General features: G+C 50.0%; 1 protein-coding gene across 1 annotated transcript in view; it reads left to right on the top strand.

Annotated features, from left to right (window-relative positions):
- Positions 1-19,136, top strand: part of MED16 (mediator complex subunit 16) — a 50,450-nt gene that overhangs the window by 24,437 nt on the left and 6,877 nt on the right. Inside the window, 5 exon segments of the mRNA XM_060232805.1 lie at positions 3,320-3,525; positions 5,251-5,457; positions 13,575-13,785; positions 15,925-16,058; positions 18,518-18,713. Coding sequence (XP_060088788.1) covers positions 3,320-3,525; positions 5,251-5,457; positions 13,575-13,785; positions 15,925-16,058; positions 18,518-18,713 — 954 coding nt within the window.

Genomic DNA, 19,136 nt, shown 5'->3' with positions numbered 1-19,136 from the left:
CAGGTATTTCCCAACACAGACCTGGCAACCCTACAAGGCCGTTGTTCAGAATTAGTTATATATTTATTTATTGCATTTATAATCCCGCCTCCCAGCACGCTCAGGGCAGCTAACAACAGTTAAAACAACAGAGTGTTAAAAGCAAAGCACAACAAAATCATTAAAACATTTCAACAGTTCATACGATTTAAAATATGTAGTACGGTTCCAGGTTCACTCGTCAGGATCCAGATGGAGGGTTTTAATTCTTATCGAGTGCCGCGTGTAGTGATATTATAAGATGTTATTTGGCACTCTGGGATGGTTCAGGAGTCGACGCTGTGGGGAGGTGGAACAGCGGTCCCTATTATTTGTTAAACGCCGGTTTAAACAATTCTGTCTTACAGGCCCTGCGGAATTGTGGGAAGTCCCGCAGGCCCCTGATGTTTTCGGGTGGGGGGGCCGTTCCACTGAAAAAGCTCTTGCTCTGGTGGTGGCCAGCCGTCCTTCTTTTGGCCCACGGATCATAAGGAGATTTTGTGAACTTGATCAAAGTGCTCTCTGAGGCTCATGTGGAGAGAGGCGATCCCGGAGGTAGATGGATCCCAGGCCCTAAAGGGCTTTAAAGGTCGTATAAGGAGGTTAAAGGTTCTGAGGACAACATTATTTTCCAGGACAGCTTTTTGCCCCCAAGTCCCCATCCTCATAAGAACATAGGAGAAGCCATGTTGGATCAGGCCAGTGGCCCATCCAGTCCAACACTCTGTGTCACATAAGGACATAAGAGAAGCCATGTTGGATCAGGCCAATGGCCCATCCAGTCCAACACTCTGTGACACAAAAGAACATAAGAGAAGCCATGTTGGATCAGACCAGTGGCCCCTCCAGTCCAACACTCTGTGTCACAGAAGAACATAAGAGAAGCCATGTTGGATCAGGCCAATGGCCCATCCAGTCCAACACTCTGTGTCATATAAGAACATCAGAGAAGCCATGTTGGATCAGGCCAGTGGCCCATTCAGTCCAACACTCTGTGTCACATAAGAACATAAGAGAAGCCATGTTGGATCAGGCCAATGGCCCATCCAGTCCAACACTCTGTGACACAAAAGAACATAAGAGAAGCCATGTTGGATCAGGCCAATGGCCCCTCCAGTCCAACACTCTGTGTCACATAAGAACGTAAGAGAAGCCATGTTGGATCAGGCCAATGGCCCATCCAGTCCAACACTCTGTGTCACATAAGAACATAAGAGAAGCCATGTTGGATCAGGCCAATGGCCCCTCCAGTCCAACACTGTGTCACATAAGAACATAAGAGAAGCCATGTTGGATCTGGCCAGTGGCCCCTCCAGTCCAACACTCTGTGTCACATAAGAACGTAAGAGAAGCCATGTTGGATCAGGCCAATGGCCCCTCCAGTCCAACACTCTGTGTCACATAAGAACGTAAGAGAAGCCATGTTGGATCAGGCCAATGGCCCCTCCAGTCCAACACTCTGTGTCACATAAGAACATAAGAGAAGCCATGTTGGATCAGGCCAGTGGCCCCTCCAGTCCAACACTCTGTGTCACATAAGAACGTAAGAGAAGCCATGTTGGATCAGGCCAATGGCCCATCCAGTCCAACACTCTGTGTCACATAAGAACGTAAGAGAAGCCATGTTGGATCAGGCCAGTGGCCCTTCCAGTCCAACACTCTGTGTCACATAAGAACGTAAGAGAAGCCATGTTGGATCTGGCCAGTGGCCCCTCCAGTCCAACACTCTGTGTCACATAAGAACGTAAGAGAAGCCATGTTGGATCAGGCCAATGGCCCCTCCAGTCCAACACTCTGTGTCACATAAGAACGTAAGAGAAGCCATGTTGGATCAGGCCAATGGCCCCTCCAGTCCAACACTCTGTGTCACATAAGAACGTAAGAGAAGCCATGTTGGATCAGGCCAATGGCCCATCCAGTCCAACACTCTGTGTCACATAAGAACGTAAGAGAAGCCATGTTGGATCAGGCCAGTGGCCCCTCCAGTCCAACACTCTGTGTCACATAAGAACGTAAGAGAAGCCATGTTGGATCAGGCCAGTGGCCCCTCCAGTCCAACACTCTGTGTCACATAAGAACGTAAGAGAAGCCATGTTGGATCAGGCCAATGGCCCATCCAGTCCAACACTCTGTGTCACATAAGAACGTAAGAGAAGCCATGTTGGATCAGGCCAGTGGCCCTTCCAGTCCAACACTCTGTGTCACATAAGAACGTAAGAGAAGCCATGTTGGATCAGGCCAGTGGCCCCTCCAGTCCAACACTCTGTGTCATATAAGAACATAAGAGAAGCCATGTTGGATCAGGTCAATGGTCCATTCAGTCCAATACTCTGTGTCACATAAGAGAAGCCCTGTTGGGTCAGGCCAATGGCCCATCCAGTCCAACACTCTGTGTCACATAAGAGAAGCCCTGTTGGATCAGGCCAATGGCCCATCCAGTCCAACACTCTGAGTGACATAAGAAAAGCCATGTTGGATCAGGTCAATGGCTCATCCAGTCCAATACTCTGTGTCACAAAGTGGCCAATATATGTGTGTGTGTGTGTATATACACACATACACACACACACACACATATATATATATACACTGTGGCTAATAGCCACTGATGGACCTCTGCTCCATATTTTTATCCAATCCCCTCTTAAAGCTGGCTATGCTTGTAGCTGCCGCCACCTCCTGTGGCAGTGAATTCCACGTGTTAATCACCCTTTGGGTGAAAAATTTCTTCCTTTTATCAGTTCTAACCCGACTTCTCAGCAATTTCATTGAATGCCCACGAGTTCTTGTATTGTGAGAAAGGGAGAAAAGTACTTCTTTCTCTACTTTCTGCATCCCATGCATAATCTTGTAAACCTCGATCATGTCACCCTGCAGTCGACATTTCTCCAAGCTAAAGAGCCCCAAGCGTTTCAACCTTTCTTCACAGGGAAAGTGTTCCAACCCTTTAATCATTCTAGTTGCCCTTTTCTGCACTTTTTCCAATGCTATAATATCCGTTTTGAGGTGCGGTGACCAGAATTGCACACAATATTCCAAATGAGACCGCACCATCGATTTATACAGGAGCATTATGATACTGGCCGATTTGTTTTCAGTTCCCTTCCTAATAATTCCCAGCATGGCGTTGGCCTTTTTTATTGCAATCGCACCCTGTCTTGACATTTTCAGTGAGTTCTCTACCACGACCCCAAGATCTCTCTCTTGGTCAGTCTCTTCTAGTTCACACCCCATCGACTTGTATTTGCAGCTGGGATTCTTGGCCCCAGTGTGCATTACTCCTCCTCTCTTTCCCCGGCAGGACTCGCTCTCGCCTTCCACGACGGCAGCGTCCACATCATCCACCGCCTTACCTTGCAGACCATGGCGGTCTCCTTCGGCTCTCAGCGCCCGGTCGACGAGCAGGCCCTCAAGAGGCAACGGGCCGCCGGTCCCTCGGTCCACTTCAAAGCCGTGCAGATGTCGTGGACGTCGCTGGCGCTGGTCGGGATTGACAACCACGGCAAGGTAGCGAGCCAGGCCGGGAATTGCGGGGAAAGCACGTGGTCTGGTCTCTCAGCAGTGAGGCACAGGCAAACCTTGGGGGTGTTTAGGTAGCTGTGGCTTGGGCCTTCCCCCTCTGGAGTCATCTAATTCCATTTGTTTTCCTTCTTCAAACAGGGGTCCTAGCGGGTATAGCCAGTAAGGGACGCTAGTGGCACAGTTAGTGAGGGAGCTGTGCAAATTCCCCGTGCCGCGCTGGTTTGGCAAAGGAGACGAGCAAAGGGAAAAGCGCTCTGGCTTCAATTCTAAGCAACAATCGCAGAGTCGGAAGGGGCCGCACAGGCAATCTAGTCCAGGGGTGTCAAACATACGGCCCGGGGGATGGATCATGCCTCCGGAGGGCTCCTATCAGGCGCCCGAGCAACTGGCTCTAGTCTGCTTCCTTCTCCCTGTTTCTTGCTTCCTTCTGCATCACAGCTTGCTTTGCCAGGCTTGCTCAATCGCACAGGAGCTACAGAACAAAAGCTCTACTTTCTCCATTGGCTGAGGCTCCTCCCTTAGGGAGGAAGGAGGGAGGGAGAACTTGCTCTGCCAGGCTCTGTCAATTGTACAGCAGAGCTACTGAGCCAAGCCTTTCTTTCTACTATTGGTTGAGACTCCTCCCGCTCCTGGGGAAGGAAGGAAAGAGCCAGAGCTTCCTTTGCCCAGTTCCCTGGGGCTGGGAGAAATACAAAGAAAGCACCTTTAAGACCAACCAGTGCTAATGTTTTAAGCATGTTTTATTTTAAGCTTTTAAAAAAATCTTTGTGTTTGTCTGTGTGCTTTAAATCTCTGCTACCTGGCATTACATTTTATGACATACATGGCCTGGCCCAAGAAGGTCTCATAATGTCAGATCCGGCCCTCATAACAAATGAGTTGGTACCAGTCCGTGGCCTGCTAGCAACCAGGCCGTGAGTTGTATAATTATTTCATTATATATTACAATGTACTACTACTACTACTTCTACTAATAATAATAGTATCCTGCCCTTCACTCTGAATCTCAGAATGGCTCACAATCTCCTTTCCTTCCTCCCCGACAACAAGCACCCTGCAAGGTGGGTGGGGCTGAGAGAGCTCTCCCAGAAGCTGACCTTTCAAGGACAGAGTCTCAGAGCAGCCTACAATCTCCTTCCCTTCCTCCCCCACAACAGACACCCAGTGAGGCAGGTGGGGCTGAGAGAGCTCTCCCAGAAGCTGCCCTTTCAAGGACAGTCTCAGAGCAGCCTACAATCTCCTTTCCCTTCCTCTCCCACAACAGACAGTCTGTGAGGTGGGTGGGGCTGAGAGAGCTCTCCCAGAAGATGCCCTTTTAAGGACAGAGTCTCAGAGCGGTCTACAATCTCCTTTCCCTTCCTCCCCCACAACAGACACCCTGTGAGGTGGGGGGGCTGAGAGAGCTCTCCCAGAAGCTGCCCTTTCAAAGACAGAGTCTCAGAGCGGCCTACAATCTCCTTTCCCTTCTTCCCCCACAAGACACCCCCCCGTGAGGCGAGTGGGGCTGAGAGAGCTCTCCCAGAAGCTGCCCTTTCAACAACAACTCCTGTGAAAGCCATGGCTGACCCAAGTCCATTCCAGCAGCTGCAAGTGGAGAAGTGAGGAATCAAACCCCGTTTTTCCAGATAAGAATTCGAACACTTAAGCACTACCCCAAACTGGCTCTCTGATTCCCAGAATGCCGCTAACGGTCCTTTTCTTCTGCCCCAGCTGAGCATGCTCCGGATCTCCCCCTCCATGGGCCACGTCCTGGATATGAACATGTCCCTTCGCCATTTGCTTTTCCTGCTGGAGTACTGCATGGTCACCGGTTACGACTGGTGGGACATTTTGCTTCACGTCCAGCCCGGGATGGTCCAGAACCTGGTGGAGAAGCTGCATGAGGAATACATGCGCCAGAATGCAGCCCTGCAGCAGGTGAGTCCGCGAGTTCAAATCCTTCCCAGCTCCAAAGGTTAATTCGGTTCTTGGCATTCCCTTCGCCGTCTTGGACGTCTGTTTAACGGGCAGGATTAAAAAAAATATTTAAAAAGAAATGGTTCCGTTTTCTACGCCCCCCCCCTGCGGTTTTCCACCGGAGTTCGTTAGGGTTCACCAATAATAATAATAATAATAATAATAATAAATTTTATTTATATCCCGCCCTCCCCGCCTAGGCAGGCTCAGGGCGGCTAACAACACTTCAATAAAATTATACAATATACAATATAAGGTGATTTAAAACAACATTTAAATTATACATTAATTTAAAACAACAATCTAAAACCAGTTCCAAATGTCTAGGTCATTCCATAGTTTAAACGGCGGTGATCTTCCTGATGTTATTCTGAACACTTATATTATGGCAGGGGTCACTAGATAAATCGATGGTGGATTAAATAGCCATCCTATCAACGTCTACAAAAGCCTGCTTGAAAAGAATGGTCTTACAGGCCCTGCGGAATTGGTCCAAATTCCGCAGGGCCCGTACCTCCTCCGGAAGTTGATTCCAAAGGCACGGGGCTATAACAGAGAAGGCCCGTGCCCGTGTACTCTGTAATTTTGCCTCCTTTGGCCCAGGGATAGTCAGTGTGTTCTTCCCTGCTGACCAAGCAGCTCTGATGTTTTATAGATAGACCCAGGGGGGCAGCCGTGTTGGTCTGAAGCAATAGAACAAAGCAGGAGTCCAGTCGCACCTTTAATAATAAAACTTGGTTTATTGTTTTTCAATTTTATTTATTTTGTACCTTTGTAGCCCGCCTTTTCCCGTGAAGGGCTCAGGGCGGATTCCAACAAGCGGAAACATTAAAACCGACAATGAAACATCAAAAGAGTTAAAACGATTAAACCAATACATTAAGTCAATCGTTTAAGATGGTGCGGGTGGTATAAGCGCTTGAGGCGTAATTATCGTGGGCAGCCTCCGTTGCCTCAAGGTGGCAACGGTCTTGGCCCCAAATGAAGCGGCAGTCATTGCTGGGGGGCCAGTGGGATGGTGTAGGGTCAAGCTTTGATATTTTTCAAGAATCAATCTTTTGTTATTTAATCAAAAGTTGTTTTATTGTAGAAACTCCATAGCTTTGCCAAGGACAGAATCCTTGGAAGCAATGACGCATACTGGATTACTTCGTTATTTTATAGAAAAGCTTCAAAGAATAACATACAAAGATTTCAGGTTTTCACGGCTGGTAACATCATTAGGGTTTGTAGAATCTTTTGGGCTCAAGTGCCGTGTTCTACTGGAGAAAGTTTTCCTTCCAGACATTTCGTTCTCGGCTGCGGAGAACATCCTCAGTGGTGTTGCAGCCAGAGCAGGCGCTCTGACCTTCTTGGCTGCTTTCAACCACTTTCAACCCCTGGAGTCTACAAAATACCCTGCTCCTGTGGTGCAGTCTACATTGGCACTACCCAACACAGTATCAACACCCGCCTCACCGAACACAAGAGACACTGTCGCTTGTTTCAGCCAGAAAAATCAGCTGTAACTGAACATGCACTTCAAGAAGGAGACCACGGCATCCACTTTGAAAGAACTGAAGTCCTTTCTACAGTCTCACATTATCATACCCGCCTGAACAGAGAAGCTATTGAGATTTACAAACACCAGCACAACTTTAACAGAAAGGAAGAAGGCATTTCCATCCACCAATCTTGGTATTCAACTCTGCAAAACACCCTACTTACTGTAAATTGCAGAAATTCACAGAACAACCAGCACATTCCACAGAACAATCAGCACAGTCAACAACCATCTTCCTTTTCTTCACACCCCTTCCAACCCTCCCAGCAATTAACACAGAACAATGGTCACATTCCGCAGCCAGTTTCCTTATCACTACCCTTCCAGGAAGCCCCACCAAAAAATGGGCACATCCACAAACCTATTGCCCTTTCACCACACCCCCTCCAGCCTAGAAATAGCAGCTCTCCAGCAGCCCTGGCCTCACTCAATGCACAGCAGCCAAGAAGGTCAGAGTGCCTGCTCCGGCTGCAATGCCACTGAGGATGTTCTCCGCAGCCGAGAACAAAACGTCTGGAAGAAAAACTTTCTCTAGTAGAACACGGCACTTGAGCCCGAAAGATTCTACAAACCCTAATAACATACAAGTACACTTTGAGTCACGGGTTCAAAGGCTACTACCTATTATCTCTTTTATTACTAAGGAATGTAGGTTATTAAAAACATCTCCCTTTCCCACATTTCCTCTGGGAGCAGATAAGACCTGGCTGTGTGAATCTGGGGGAGAGGCACATTGCACCGTTACTCACAAGGCTAACTTACACATCCTTGGGCCAGATGGATTTTATTATTCACCCTTTGGAAGAAAGGAGGGGGAAGCAGGTTATGGTGGTGTTCTGCTCTTTGTCTTGTGAACTCTCATGGCACCTAGGAATATGCATGCTTGACATGTAGCAGGGTGAGGACGTCCGCTTGCCTCATCCATAGACCTGGAGGAACAGCTCCATTTTACAGGCCCTCTGGAATGGTGACAAATCCGGAAGGGCCCGAATCTCTGTAGGGAGCTGATTCCACCAGGTCGGGGCCAGGGCTGAAAAGGCCCTGGTCCTAGTCAAGCCGGACGTCCTTTGGGCCAGGGGTGGTCAGAAGATGTTGGCCGGCCAATCACAATGGCCTTCGGGGCTCATTAAAGGTGCTACTGGACTCCTACTTTGTTTTATAGATGGGCTGTTTCTTTTAAAAGAATTTTTAAAGAGCCCCGTGGCGCAGAGTGGTAAAGCTGCAGTACTGCAGTCCGAGCTCTCTGCTCACAACCTGAGTTCAGTCCTGGCAGAAGCTGGGTTCAGGTAGCCGGCTCGAGGTTGACTCAGCCTTCCATCCTTCCGAGGTCGGTCAAATGAGTACGCAGCTTGCTGGGGGCAAAGTGTAGAGGGCTGGGGAAGGCAATGGCAAACCACCCCATTAAAAAGTCTGCCATGAAAATGTCACGATGCAACGTCTCCCCATGGGTCAATAATGACTCGGTGCTTTAATAATAAAATTGTTTCCTTGGTGCTTGCACAGGTGACTACCTTTACCTTTTAAGCCCTGTTGGAGAAAACCCTGTGGTGCAGACTGGTAAAGCTGCAGTACTGCAGTCCAAGCTCTGCTCACGACCTGAGTTCGATCCCCAGCGGAAGCTGTGTTTTCAGGTAGCCGGCTCCAGGTTGACTCAGCCTTCCATCCTTCCGAGGGTTGGTCAAATGAGTCCCCAGCTTGCTGAGGGAAAAGCGTAGATGACTGGGGAAGGCAAGGGCAAACCACCCTGTAAAAAGTCTGCTGTGAAAACATTGTGAAAGCAACGTCACCCCAGAGTCCGAAACGACTGGTGCTTGCACAGGGGACTACCTTTACCTTTTTTGTTTCTTGTATGGCCCTGGGTTAGCCATAGCTCTGGCAGAGGTTCTCCTTGAAAGGGCAGCTGCTGTGAGAGCCCTCTCAGCCCCACCCACCTAACAGGGGGTCTCTTGTGGGGGGAGAAGATATAGGAGATTGTGAGCCGCTCTGAGTCTCTGATTCAGAGAGAAGGGCGGGATGTAAATCTGCACATCTTTTAGCTGTCACTCAGTGGCGCTGTTGCTTCGCTTATCAAACAGGGTTTAAAATGTACCTCAAGGAACGCAGCTCTAAACCGGTGTGCAATTGCTTCCAAACAGATTTCATTGTAATTGTTCTTTGAAAGGGAGGCGGGGGTGGAAACTGGGAAGGGCGGTGCTGTGATAACACTCAGCTTTTTTTCGCTCCTCAGACAGTAGAATTGCAAATCGATTCTCCCCAGGTGGGTAGCCGTGCTGGTCAGCCCTCTGATAGCAAGATTTGAGTCCAGTAGCGGCCAGCTAGATTTCCAGGATATAAGCTTTTGCGAGTCAAGCTTCCTTTCTTCAGATACCAGTCTGGGACGAAGGAAACTCTGACGCTCAAAAGCATATACCCTTGAAATCGTGTTGGCCTAATCGGACTCAGATCTCACTCCTGAGCTACCCGAATACACGCAGCCGCCTTGTACTGAATCAAACAAACAATCCAAGATCACGGTGTAAAAGAACAGAAACGGAACGATTGCTGGGAGTAAAGGCTACAGTGCTTTCTAACGCAGTTAACATCTAGCCCAGGGATGCCCAAACGTGCTTAGCCTAAGAGCCACATAGAATAAGTGTCAGTTGTTTGAGAGCCGCAAGACGTGAATGAAAGACATTTGAGAGCCGCAGGAAAGGAAAGAAAGTAATAGATTGGGGGGAGGGAGAGGTGGAAAGAGAACAACTTTAAATTTAAATATCTTCTCCAAGTCCCCATTTGGTTTGGCTTGGAGAAATGATTTAAAGGAACAAATGCCTTCTCGAAGCCAACCAATGGAGTAGTTGGGGCTTCAAGAGCCACCCCTGATCTAGCCTTTACTTGTTAAGTAGATAACAAAGATAACACAAGAATTTGCGTGATCGTGTAATGTGAATTAAGAAAAGTCCCAGCTTTCTAATGCAGCGGAATGGCTTCTGTAACGAACCGGCGAACATAGAGACGCAAGCCCGTTTCGTGGTTCGTCTTCCTTAGAAGGCATTCTCGGTCTTCCTCTGTGGTTGTTTCCCTAGAATTAACAACGAACATTACAACAAAGAGGTTACGGCATAGCTGAATGGAGTTTAAATATTCTATACAAATGAAAGGAGCCCCACGGCACAGAGCGGTAAAGCTGCAGTCCAAGCTCCACTCACGAACTAGGTTCGATCCTGGCGGAAGCTGGGTTCAGGTCGCTGGCTCCAGGTTGACTCAGCCTTCCATCCTTCCGAGGTCTGTAAGATGAGTCCCCAGCTTGCTGGGGGGAAAGTGTAGATGACTGGGGAAGGCCATGACAAACCACCCTGTAAAAAAGTCTGCCGTGAAAATGTTGTGATTCGAAGTCCCCCTACGGGTCGGTAACGACTTGGTGCTTGCACAGGGGACTACCTTTACTGCTGCCTTTTACAGGCACTTACCCATCGTTTATAACTCTGTATTTGTATCAGGAGCAAGCCGGTCCTTTAATCTTTTCCTAGTATGATGCAAAGCCTTCTGTATGGTGCAAAGGCTCTCTAAACAGTACCCTTCTTAAAGTTTGCACAGGGGACTACCTTTACTGCTTCCAGTTTACGCAGGGCTGTCAAACATGCAGCCCATTGTAACCCTTATTCACATTATATTATATTTGAATCAGACCTTTCCTCTCTCCAAGTCAGTATTGTCTATTCAGACGGGCAATAGCTTTCCGGGATCTCAAGAGAGCCAGTTTGGTATAGCTGTTGTGGAGAACCCGGTTTGATTCCACCTGTAACTGCTGGAATGGCCTTGGGTCAGCCATGGCTCTCGCAGGAGTTGTCCTAGAAAGAGCAGCTTCTGGGAGAGCTCTCTCAGCCCCACCTGCCTCACAGGGTGTCTGTTGTGGGAGAGGAAGGGAAAGGAGATTGTAGGTCACTCTGAGACTCTGACCTTGAAAGGGCAGCTTCTGGGAGAGCTCTCTCAGCCCCACCCGCCTCACAGGGTGTCTGTTGTGGGGGAGGAAAGGAAAGGAGATTGTAGGTCACTCTGAGACTCTGACCTTGAAAGGGCAGCTTCTGGGAGAGCTCTCTCAGCCCCACCCGCCTCACAGGGTGTCTGTTGTGGGGGAGGAAGGGAAAGGAGATTGTAGGCCACTCTGAGACTCTGTCCTTGAAAGGGCAGCTTCTGGGGGAACTCCCTCAGCCCCACCTGCCTCACTGGGTGTCTGTTGTGGGGGAGGAAAGGAAAGGAGATTGTAAACTGCTCTGAGACTCTGAGATTCAGAGTGTAGGGCGGGATATAAATCCAATACCACCTTCTTCTTCTTCTTCTTCTTCTTCTTCTTCTTCTTCTTCTTCTTCTTCTTCTTCTTCTTCTTCTTCTTCTTCTTCTCAAGGCTGAGGTCTTTCACATCACCTCCTTACGTGATCTTTCTAAATGGAAATGCCGGGGATTGAACCTGGGGCCTTCTGAGTGCCAAGCAGATGCTCTACCACTGAGCCACGGCCCCTTTCTTTTTCAAAACGACCTTTTGCCCCCAAGTTCCCATCCCTTCACTCTCTTTTCCTGGCTGGTTTGGTGAGAGCTAATTTGGTGTACTGGTTAAGAGCGGTGGACTCTGATCTGGAGAACCAAGTTTGATTCTCTGCTTCTGCTCCACACGAAGGCTGCTGGGTGACCTTGGAGCAGTCACAGTTCTGTCAGAGCTCTCTCAGCCTCACCTACCTCACCGGCAGTGTTCCCTCTAAGCTGAGTGAGTGTTGGCTACCTCGCAGGTTTTTTTAGCCTCTGGCTTGCACTCTTTTTTTCCTAGCTCAGGAAGGAGAGCCTCAGGGCGAACTGATCTATGCAGCGGCTAAATTGCTCACTCACATCCTTAATGCCGGTAGCTCGCAAAGTAGAATTTTTGCTCACAAGATTCCGCAGCTTAGAGGGAGCCTTGCTCACAGGGTGTCTGTTGTGGGGAGAGGAAGGGAAGGTGTTTGTAAGTTGCCAGAGCCAGTTTGGGGTAGTGGTTAAGTGCGTGGACTCTTACCTGAGAGAATCGGGTTTGATTCCCCCACTCCTCTACTTGCAGCTGCTGGAATGGCCTTGGGTCAGCCAGAGCTCTTGTAGGAGTTGTCTTTGAAAGGGCAGCTTTTGGGAGAGCCCTCTCAGCCTCACCCACCTTACAGGGTGTCTGTTGTGGGGGAGGAAGGGAAAGGAGATTGTAGGCTGCTCTGAGACTCTGTCCTTGAAAGGGCAGCTTCTGGGAGAGCTCTCTCAGCCCCACCCGCCTCACAGGGTGTCTGTTGTGGGGGAGGAAAGGAAAGGAGATTGTAGGTCACTCTGAGACTCTGACCTTGAAAGGGCAGCTTCTGGGAGAGCTCTCTCAGCCCCACCCGCCTCACAGGGTGTCTGTTGTGGGGGAGGAAGGGAAAGGAGATTGTAGGCTGCTCTGAGACTCTGTCCTTGAAAGGGCAGCTTCTGGGAGAGCTCTCTCAGCCCCACCCACCTCACAGGGTGTCTGTTGTGGGGAAGAAAGGGAAAGAGGATTGTAGGCCGCTCTGAGACTCTGTCCTTGAAAGGGCAGCTTCTGGAAGAGCTCTCTCAGCCCCACCCACCTCACAGGGTGTCTTTTGTGGGGGAGGAAGGGAAAGGAGATTGTAGGCTGCTCTGAGACTCTGTCCTTGAAAGGGCAGCTTCTGGAAGAGCTCTCTCAGCCCCACCCACCTCACAGGGTGTCTGTTGTGGGGGAGGAAGGAAAAGGAGATTGTGGGCTGCTCTGAGTCTCTGTCCTTGAAAGGGCAGCTTCTGGAAGAGCTCTCTCAGCCCCACCCACCTCACAGGGTGTCTGTTGTGGGAGAGGAAGGGAAAGGAGATTGTGGGCTGCTCTGAGTCTCTGTCCTTGAAAGGGCAGCTTCTGGAAGAGCTCTCTCAGCCCCACCCACCTCACAGGGTGTCTGTTGTGGGGGAGGAAGGGAAAGGAGATTGTAGGCTGCTCTGAGACTCTGTCCTTGAAAGGGCAGCTTCTGGAAGAGCTCTCTCAGCCCTACTCACCTCACAGGGTGTCTTGTGGGGGAGGAAGGGAAAGGAGATTGTAGGCCGCTCTGAGACTCTGTCCTTGAAAGGGCAGCTTCTGGAAGAGCTCTCTCAGCCCCACCCACCTCACAGGGTGTCTGTTGTGGGGGAGGAAGGGAAAGGAGATTGTAGGCCGCTCTGAGCCTCTGTCCTTGAAAGGGCAGCTTCTGGAAGAGCTCTCTCAGCCCCACCCACCTCACAGGGTGTCTGTTGTGGGGGAGGAAGGGAAAGGAGATTGTAGGCCGCGCTGAGACTCTGAGATTCAGAGTGGAGGGTGGGATATAAATCCAGTATCTTCTGCTGCTGCTTTGAGACCCCTTCAGGTAGTCAGGGTATAAAACCAACTCCGCCTCCTCCTCCTTTCCCAGCGTCCTTTTTTTAGGTGCTCTGTAGCAGCCTGTGTTTCCAGCCTGTGCAGCAGCTGCATCCATAGGTAGGGGCAGGGTGCACTGAGAAAGCCTCCTGTGAACAGCCTTTCGCTCGGCAGGTTCTCTCCACCCGCATCATCGCCATGAAGGCCTCCTTGTGCAAGCTGTCCTCCGCCACGGTGGCTCGGGTGTGCGACTACCATGCCAAGCTCTTCCTGATCGCCATCAGCTGCACCTTGAAGTCGCTTCTCCGTCCCCCGATCTTGAACACCCCCGACAAGAGCCCCGGGGACCGACTCACCGAGATCTGCTCCAAAATCACCGACGTCGGTGCGTTCACGGTAACGGGGGGGGCCAAGTGGTTGGGGTGGGACTCGGGGAGCTGGGTTCGAACCTCTCTCGTGGGGCAGTTTCAAGCCATTCTCGGACTCCTCTGAGGGAATTGAGTTGAAGGGAAGGGCCTTTTCGGTGGCAGCCCCTGCCCTCTGGAACGCTCTCCCTGAAAACACGAGGGCCCTGCGGGACTTGCCACAATGCCGCAAGGCCTGCAAGGCAGAATGATTTAAATAGGCTTTTAACATCTAATGGAGGTGTCCAGTTTTTCACCACTCCACAGCATTAATATCTTAATCTCCACTGGAGAGCCGGTTTGGTGTAGTGGTTAAGTGTGCGGACTCTTATCTGGGAGAACCGGGTTTGATTCCCCACTCCTCCACTTGCACCTGCTAGCATGGCCTTGGGTCAGCCATAGCTCTGGCAGAGGTTGTCCTTGAAAGGGCAGCTGCTGTGAGAGCCCTCTCCAGCCCCACCCACCTCACAGGGTGTCTGTTGTGGGGGAGGAAGGTAAAGGAGATTGTGAGCCGCTCTGAGACTCTTCGGAGTGGAGGGTGGGATATAAACCCAATATCTTCATCTACCTCACAGGGTGTCTGTTGTGGGGGAGGAAGGTAAAGGAGATTGTGAGCTGCTCTGAGACTCTTTGGAGTAGAGGGCGGGATATATATCCAATATCTTCATTTACCTCACAGGGTGTCTGTTGTGGGGGAGGAAGGGAAAGGAGATTGTGAGCCGCTCTGAGACTCTTCGGAGTGGAGGGCGGGATATAAATCCAATATCTTCTTCTTCTTTTTAATCCGACTCAAATAGAAATGCAGGGCACTCAGCAACACCTAATAAGGTCAGAGTAAACAGTGGTAATTAAGAAGTAGCAACGACGCCATCTAGGGATTAAAATTGTATATGCATGAGATGTTCTAATAATTGTGATTTTACTATAATAATGTAATTTTACGTTGTTTTAATTGACGTTAGCCGCCTTCAGCCCATCAGGGGAGGGCGGGATATAAAAAAATTAATAAAAATAAATAAAACAAAACAAATCAGCCAGTATCATAATGCCCCTGTATAAATCGATGGTGCGGCTTCATTTGGAGGACCGCGCACAGTTCTGGTCACCACACCTCAAAAAAGATATTATAGCATTGGAAAAAAATCCAGAAAAGGGCAACTAGAATGATTAAAGGCTTGGAACACTTTCCCTATGAAGAAAGGTTAAAACACCTGGGGCTTTTTAGGTTGGAGAAACGTCGACTGCGGGGTGACATGAGAGAGGTTGACAAGATTATGCATGGGATGGAGAAAGTAGAGAGAGAAGTCCTTTTCTCCCTTTCTCACGATACGAGAACTCGTGGGCACTCAATGAAATTGCTGAGCAGTCGGGTTAGAACGGATAAAAGGAAGTCCTTCTTCACCCAAAGGGTGATTAACATGTGGAATTCACTGCCGCAGGAGGTGGTGGCGGCCACAAGCATCGACAGTTTTAAGAGGGGATTGGATAAACATATGGAGCAGAGGTCCATCAGTGGCTATGAGCCACAGCATATTGTTGGAACTCAGGAGGTCCATCAGTGGGGCACCATCAGGAGGTCCATCAGTGGGCCCAGGACATTAGAAGCCCTCCCACTGTGCCCCCCCCCCCACTAAGCACCAAGAATACAGACCATCACTGCCCTAGAGAAAGAGTTCCATCTATACCTTGTGGCTAAGAGCCACTGATGGACCTCTGCTCCACATGCTTATCCAATCCCCTCTCGAAGCTGTCTATGCTTGCAGCCGCCGCCACCTCTTGTGGCAGTGAATTCCATGTGTTCATCACCCTTTGGGCAAAGCTGCCTAGTGCTGAATTAGATCATTGGTCCTTCAGAGTTGGCATTGTCCGCTCAGACCGGCAGCAGCTTTTCAGCATCTCTGGTCTTTCGCAGCATGTCCTGACCTGATCCTTTTTTAACTGGAGATGCCAGGGATCGAACCCGGGACCCCGTGCATGCCAAACAGTCGCTCTACCACTGTGCCACAGCTTCTAGGAAGCAAAACGTTTTCCCGGGGTTCAGACGATCGGGCCCAGCCTCCGGCTGAAAGGCAGGTCGCCTTGCTGGGGGGGGGGGGTGACTCGGATTTCTCCCCCTGCAGATATTGACAAGGTGATGATTAACCTGAAGACGGAGGAGTTCGTCCTGGAAATGACCACGCTGCAGTCTCTTCAGCAGCTGATCCAGTGGGTGGGCGACTTTGTCCTCTACCTCCTCGCCAGTCTGCCAAATCAGGTGCTGCCCTTTCCCTGCCGTGTTTTTGTATGTGTGTGTATTAATACGTTCTTTGTATTTTTTAAGAAAGGGTCAAGGTAGTCCCCTGCGCAAGCACCAGTCGTTTCCGACTCTGGAGTGACGTTGCTTTCACGTTTTCATGGCAGACTTTTTTTTACGGGGTCGTTTGCCATTGCCTTCCCCAGTCATTTACACTTCCACCCCAGCAGTCTGGGGACTCATTTTACCAACCTCAGAAGGATGGAAGGCTGAGTCAACCTGGAGCCGGCTACCTGAACCCAGCTCTCTGCGGGGATTGAACTCGGGTTGCAAGCAGGGAGCTCAGAATGCAGTACTGCAGCTTTACCACTCTGCGCCACGGGGCTTTGTATATGCAAGTTTTATTAAATTTTATACAGGAAAAAATTGGGGGGTTGGAGGGAAAGAGTAAGGGATAGAGTACCAAAAAGGAATGACGTAGATGACAATTATTACTACTTTAAAAGAAGGGGGGAAAGATATATAGTTGATTATACCTGCAAATATTCAGAATTATCACATAAGTATTACCTTTAGATTCTACAAACATTTTGTAACCTTTGGATATTATTATAAAATCCTGCTGTTTTACAAAGTATTTAATAACAAATTCCAAATTCACATCTATCATATGTCATCTCTGAAAGCCAGATCCTTATATCCTTAATCTTTTAGAAGAAGAGGAAGAAGAAGAAAAAAGCAAATTCTGGTCTTCAATACAAGCTTATTAGCCACCAAATGGGTTTCCATATAGAACAACACCAGCTAGGTTTCTTTGTCTGAGTTACAAACAAGGGAATTTCAAGGCTAAAGATAGTGGGACAGAATTCTCATTAAACATTTGAGGACTCTTAAGTTGAAAAGTTCAGCCGCGTTTTGATTAGGGCATCATCGTTTCGTTTAGGGGTCCCTAACACAGCGCCCTGAGGTGCCATGGCACCCAATGGCACCTTTCCTGGCACCTCTCAAGTATTTGGGGGGGCAAGCCGAAAGAAGGGATCTCCCAGGGTGAATACCTGGGCAGGGCTTTTTTGTAGCAGGAGCTCCTTTGCATGTTAGGCTGCACCCCACTGATGTAGCCAGTCCTCCTGGGGCTTACAATAGGCCTTGTACGAAGAGCCCTGTAAGCTCTTGGAGGATTGGCTACATCAGAGGGGTGTGGCCTAATATGCAAAGGAGCTCCTGCTACAAAAAAGCCCTGCCCAGTCAGAAAACAAAAACCACTGGGGAACTAGGGTAGTCAGGTCCGATGGAATAAATATCTGCGGACTCTGGGGGTGGAGCCAGGAGACTTTGGGGGTGGAGCCAGGAGACATTGGGGGCGGAGCCAGGAGCAAGGTTGCGACAAGCACAGTTGAACTCCAAAGGGAGTTCTGGCCATCACATTTAAAGGGACCGCACACCTTTTAAATGCCTTCCCTGCATTCAGGAATAATGAAGGATTTCTCAATTGGTTAGGCTTTGATTAGGGCAGGGGTGTCAAACTCATTTGCTATGAGGGCCGGATCTGTTATAAATGAGACCTTGTTGGGCCGGGCCATGTCGGGTTGGGTCGAACCATGTTGGGCCGGGCCATATGTGTACCTATTTAAGATTAGGTAGCAGAGATATAAATTTTATAAGATATAATAGATAGCAGAGATATAAATTCCTCCCTTTCTCCCTCCCTCCCTCCCTCTCACAGCCAGTTTGGTGTAGTGGTTAAGTGTGTGGACTCTTATCTGGGAGAACCGGGTTTGATTCCCCACTCCTCCACTTGCACCTTGCTGGAGTGGCCTTGGGTCAGCCACAGCTCTGGCAGAGGTTGTCCTTGAAAGGGCAGCTGCTGTGAGAGCCCTCTCCAGCCCCACCCACCTCACAGGGTGTCTATTATAGGGGAGGAAGGTAAAGGAGATTGTGAGCCGCTCTGAGACTCTTCGGAGTGGAGAGCGGGATATAAATCCAATATCTTCTTCTTCATCTTCTTCTTCTCTTCCTCCCTCTCTTCCTCCCTCCCTCCCTCCCTCCCTCCCTCCCTCCCTCCCTTCCTTCCTTCCTTCCTTCCTTCCTTCCTTCCTTCCTTCCTTCCTCCCTCCCTCCCTCCCTCCCTCCCTCCCTTCCTTCCTTCCTCCCCTCCCTCCTTTCCTCCCTCCCTCCCTCCCTTCCTTCCTTCCTTCCTTCCTTCCTCCCTCCCTCCCTTCCTTCCTTCCTTCCTCCCCTCCCTCCTTTCCTCCCTCCCTTCCTTCCTTCCTTCCTTCCTTCCTTCCTTCCTTCCTTCCTTCCTTCCTTCCTTCCTTCCTTCCTTCCTTCCTTCCTTCCTCCCTCCCTCCCTCCCTCCCTCCCTCCCTCCCTCCATCTTGCAGCTCCCAAACACCTGATGTTTATTCTGTGTGGCTCTTAACGTTAAGTGAGTTCGGCCACCCCCAGATGGGAGGTTTTGATAGCCTTTCCCCTTTCCCCAGGGATCCGGCCCGGTCCGCCCGGGCCACAGCTTCTTGCGCGACGGCGCCTCTCTGAGCATGCTCCGCGAACTGATGGTCATGATCCGGATCTGGGGGCTCCTGAAGCCCAGCTGCCTCCCCATTTACACGGCCACTTCGGACACCCAGGACAGCATGTCCCTGCTCTTCCGCCTCTTGACCAAGCTGTGGCTTTGCTGTGAGTGATTCGCACCCAGCCCCAGGGCCGTCGGGAGGTTTCGAGGCTCTGCAGCCACGGCACAAGGAGGCAGGGCAAAGCGGACGTCTGAAAGGCAGGACCCGGTGCCTCAGTTTCTTCTCATTAGGCCTGTCTCTGTCCTCAGAGAACTTGGTCTTCAATGGCCCTGGAGGGGGGGCTCGTCTCTGAACGAGGGCTGCAGTTTGATTGATCAGTCATAGAATCATAGAGTTGGAAGGGACCTCCAGGGTCATCTAGTCCAACCCCCTGCACAATGCAGGAAACTCACAAATACCTCCCCCTAAATTCACAGGATCTTCATTGCTGTCAGATGGCCATCTAGCCTCTGTTTCAAAACTTCCAAGGAAGGCGAGCCCACCACCTCCCAAGGAGGAAGCCTGTTCCACTGAGGAACCGCTCTAA

The sequence above is a fragment of the Heteronotia binoei genome, chromosome 2 (assembly GCF_032191835.1).
Source record: "Heteronotia binoei isolate CCM8104 ecotype False Entrance Well chromosome 2, APGP_CSIRO_Hbin_v1, whole genome shotgun sequence".
In the NCBI taxonomy this organism is placed as follows: domain Eukaryota; kingdom Metazoa; phylum Chordata; class Lepidosauria; order Squamata; family Gekkonidae; genus Heteronotia; species Heteronotia binoei.
The sequence above is the reverse complement of the archived record's forward strand: the minus strand, read 5'-3'. Positions and strand labels throughout refer to the sequence as shown.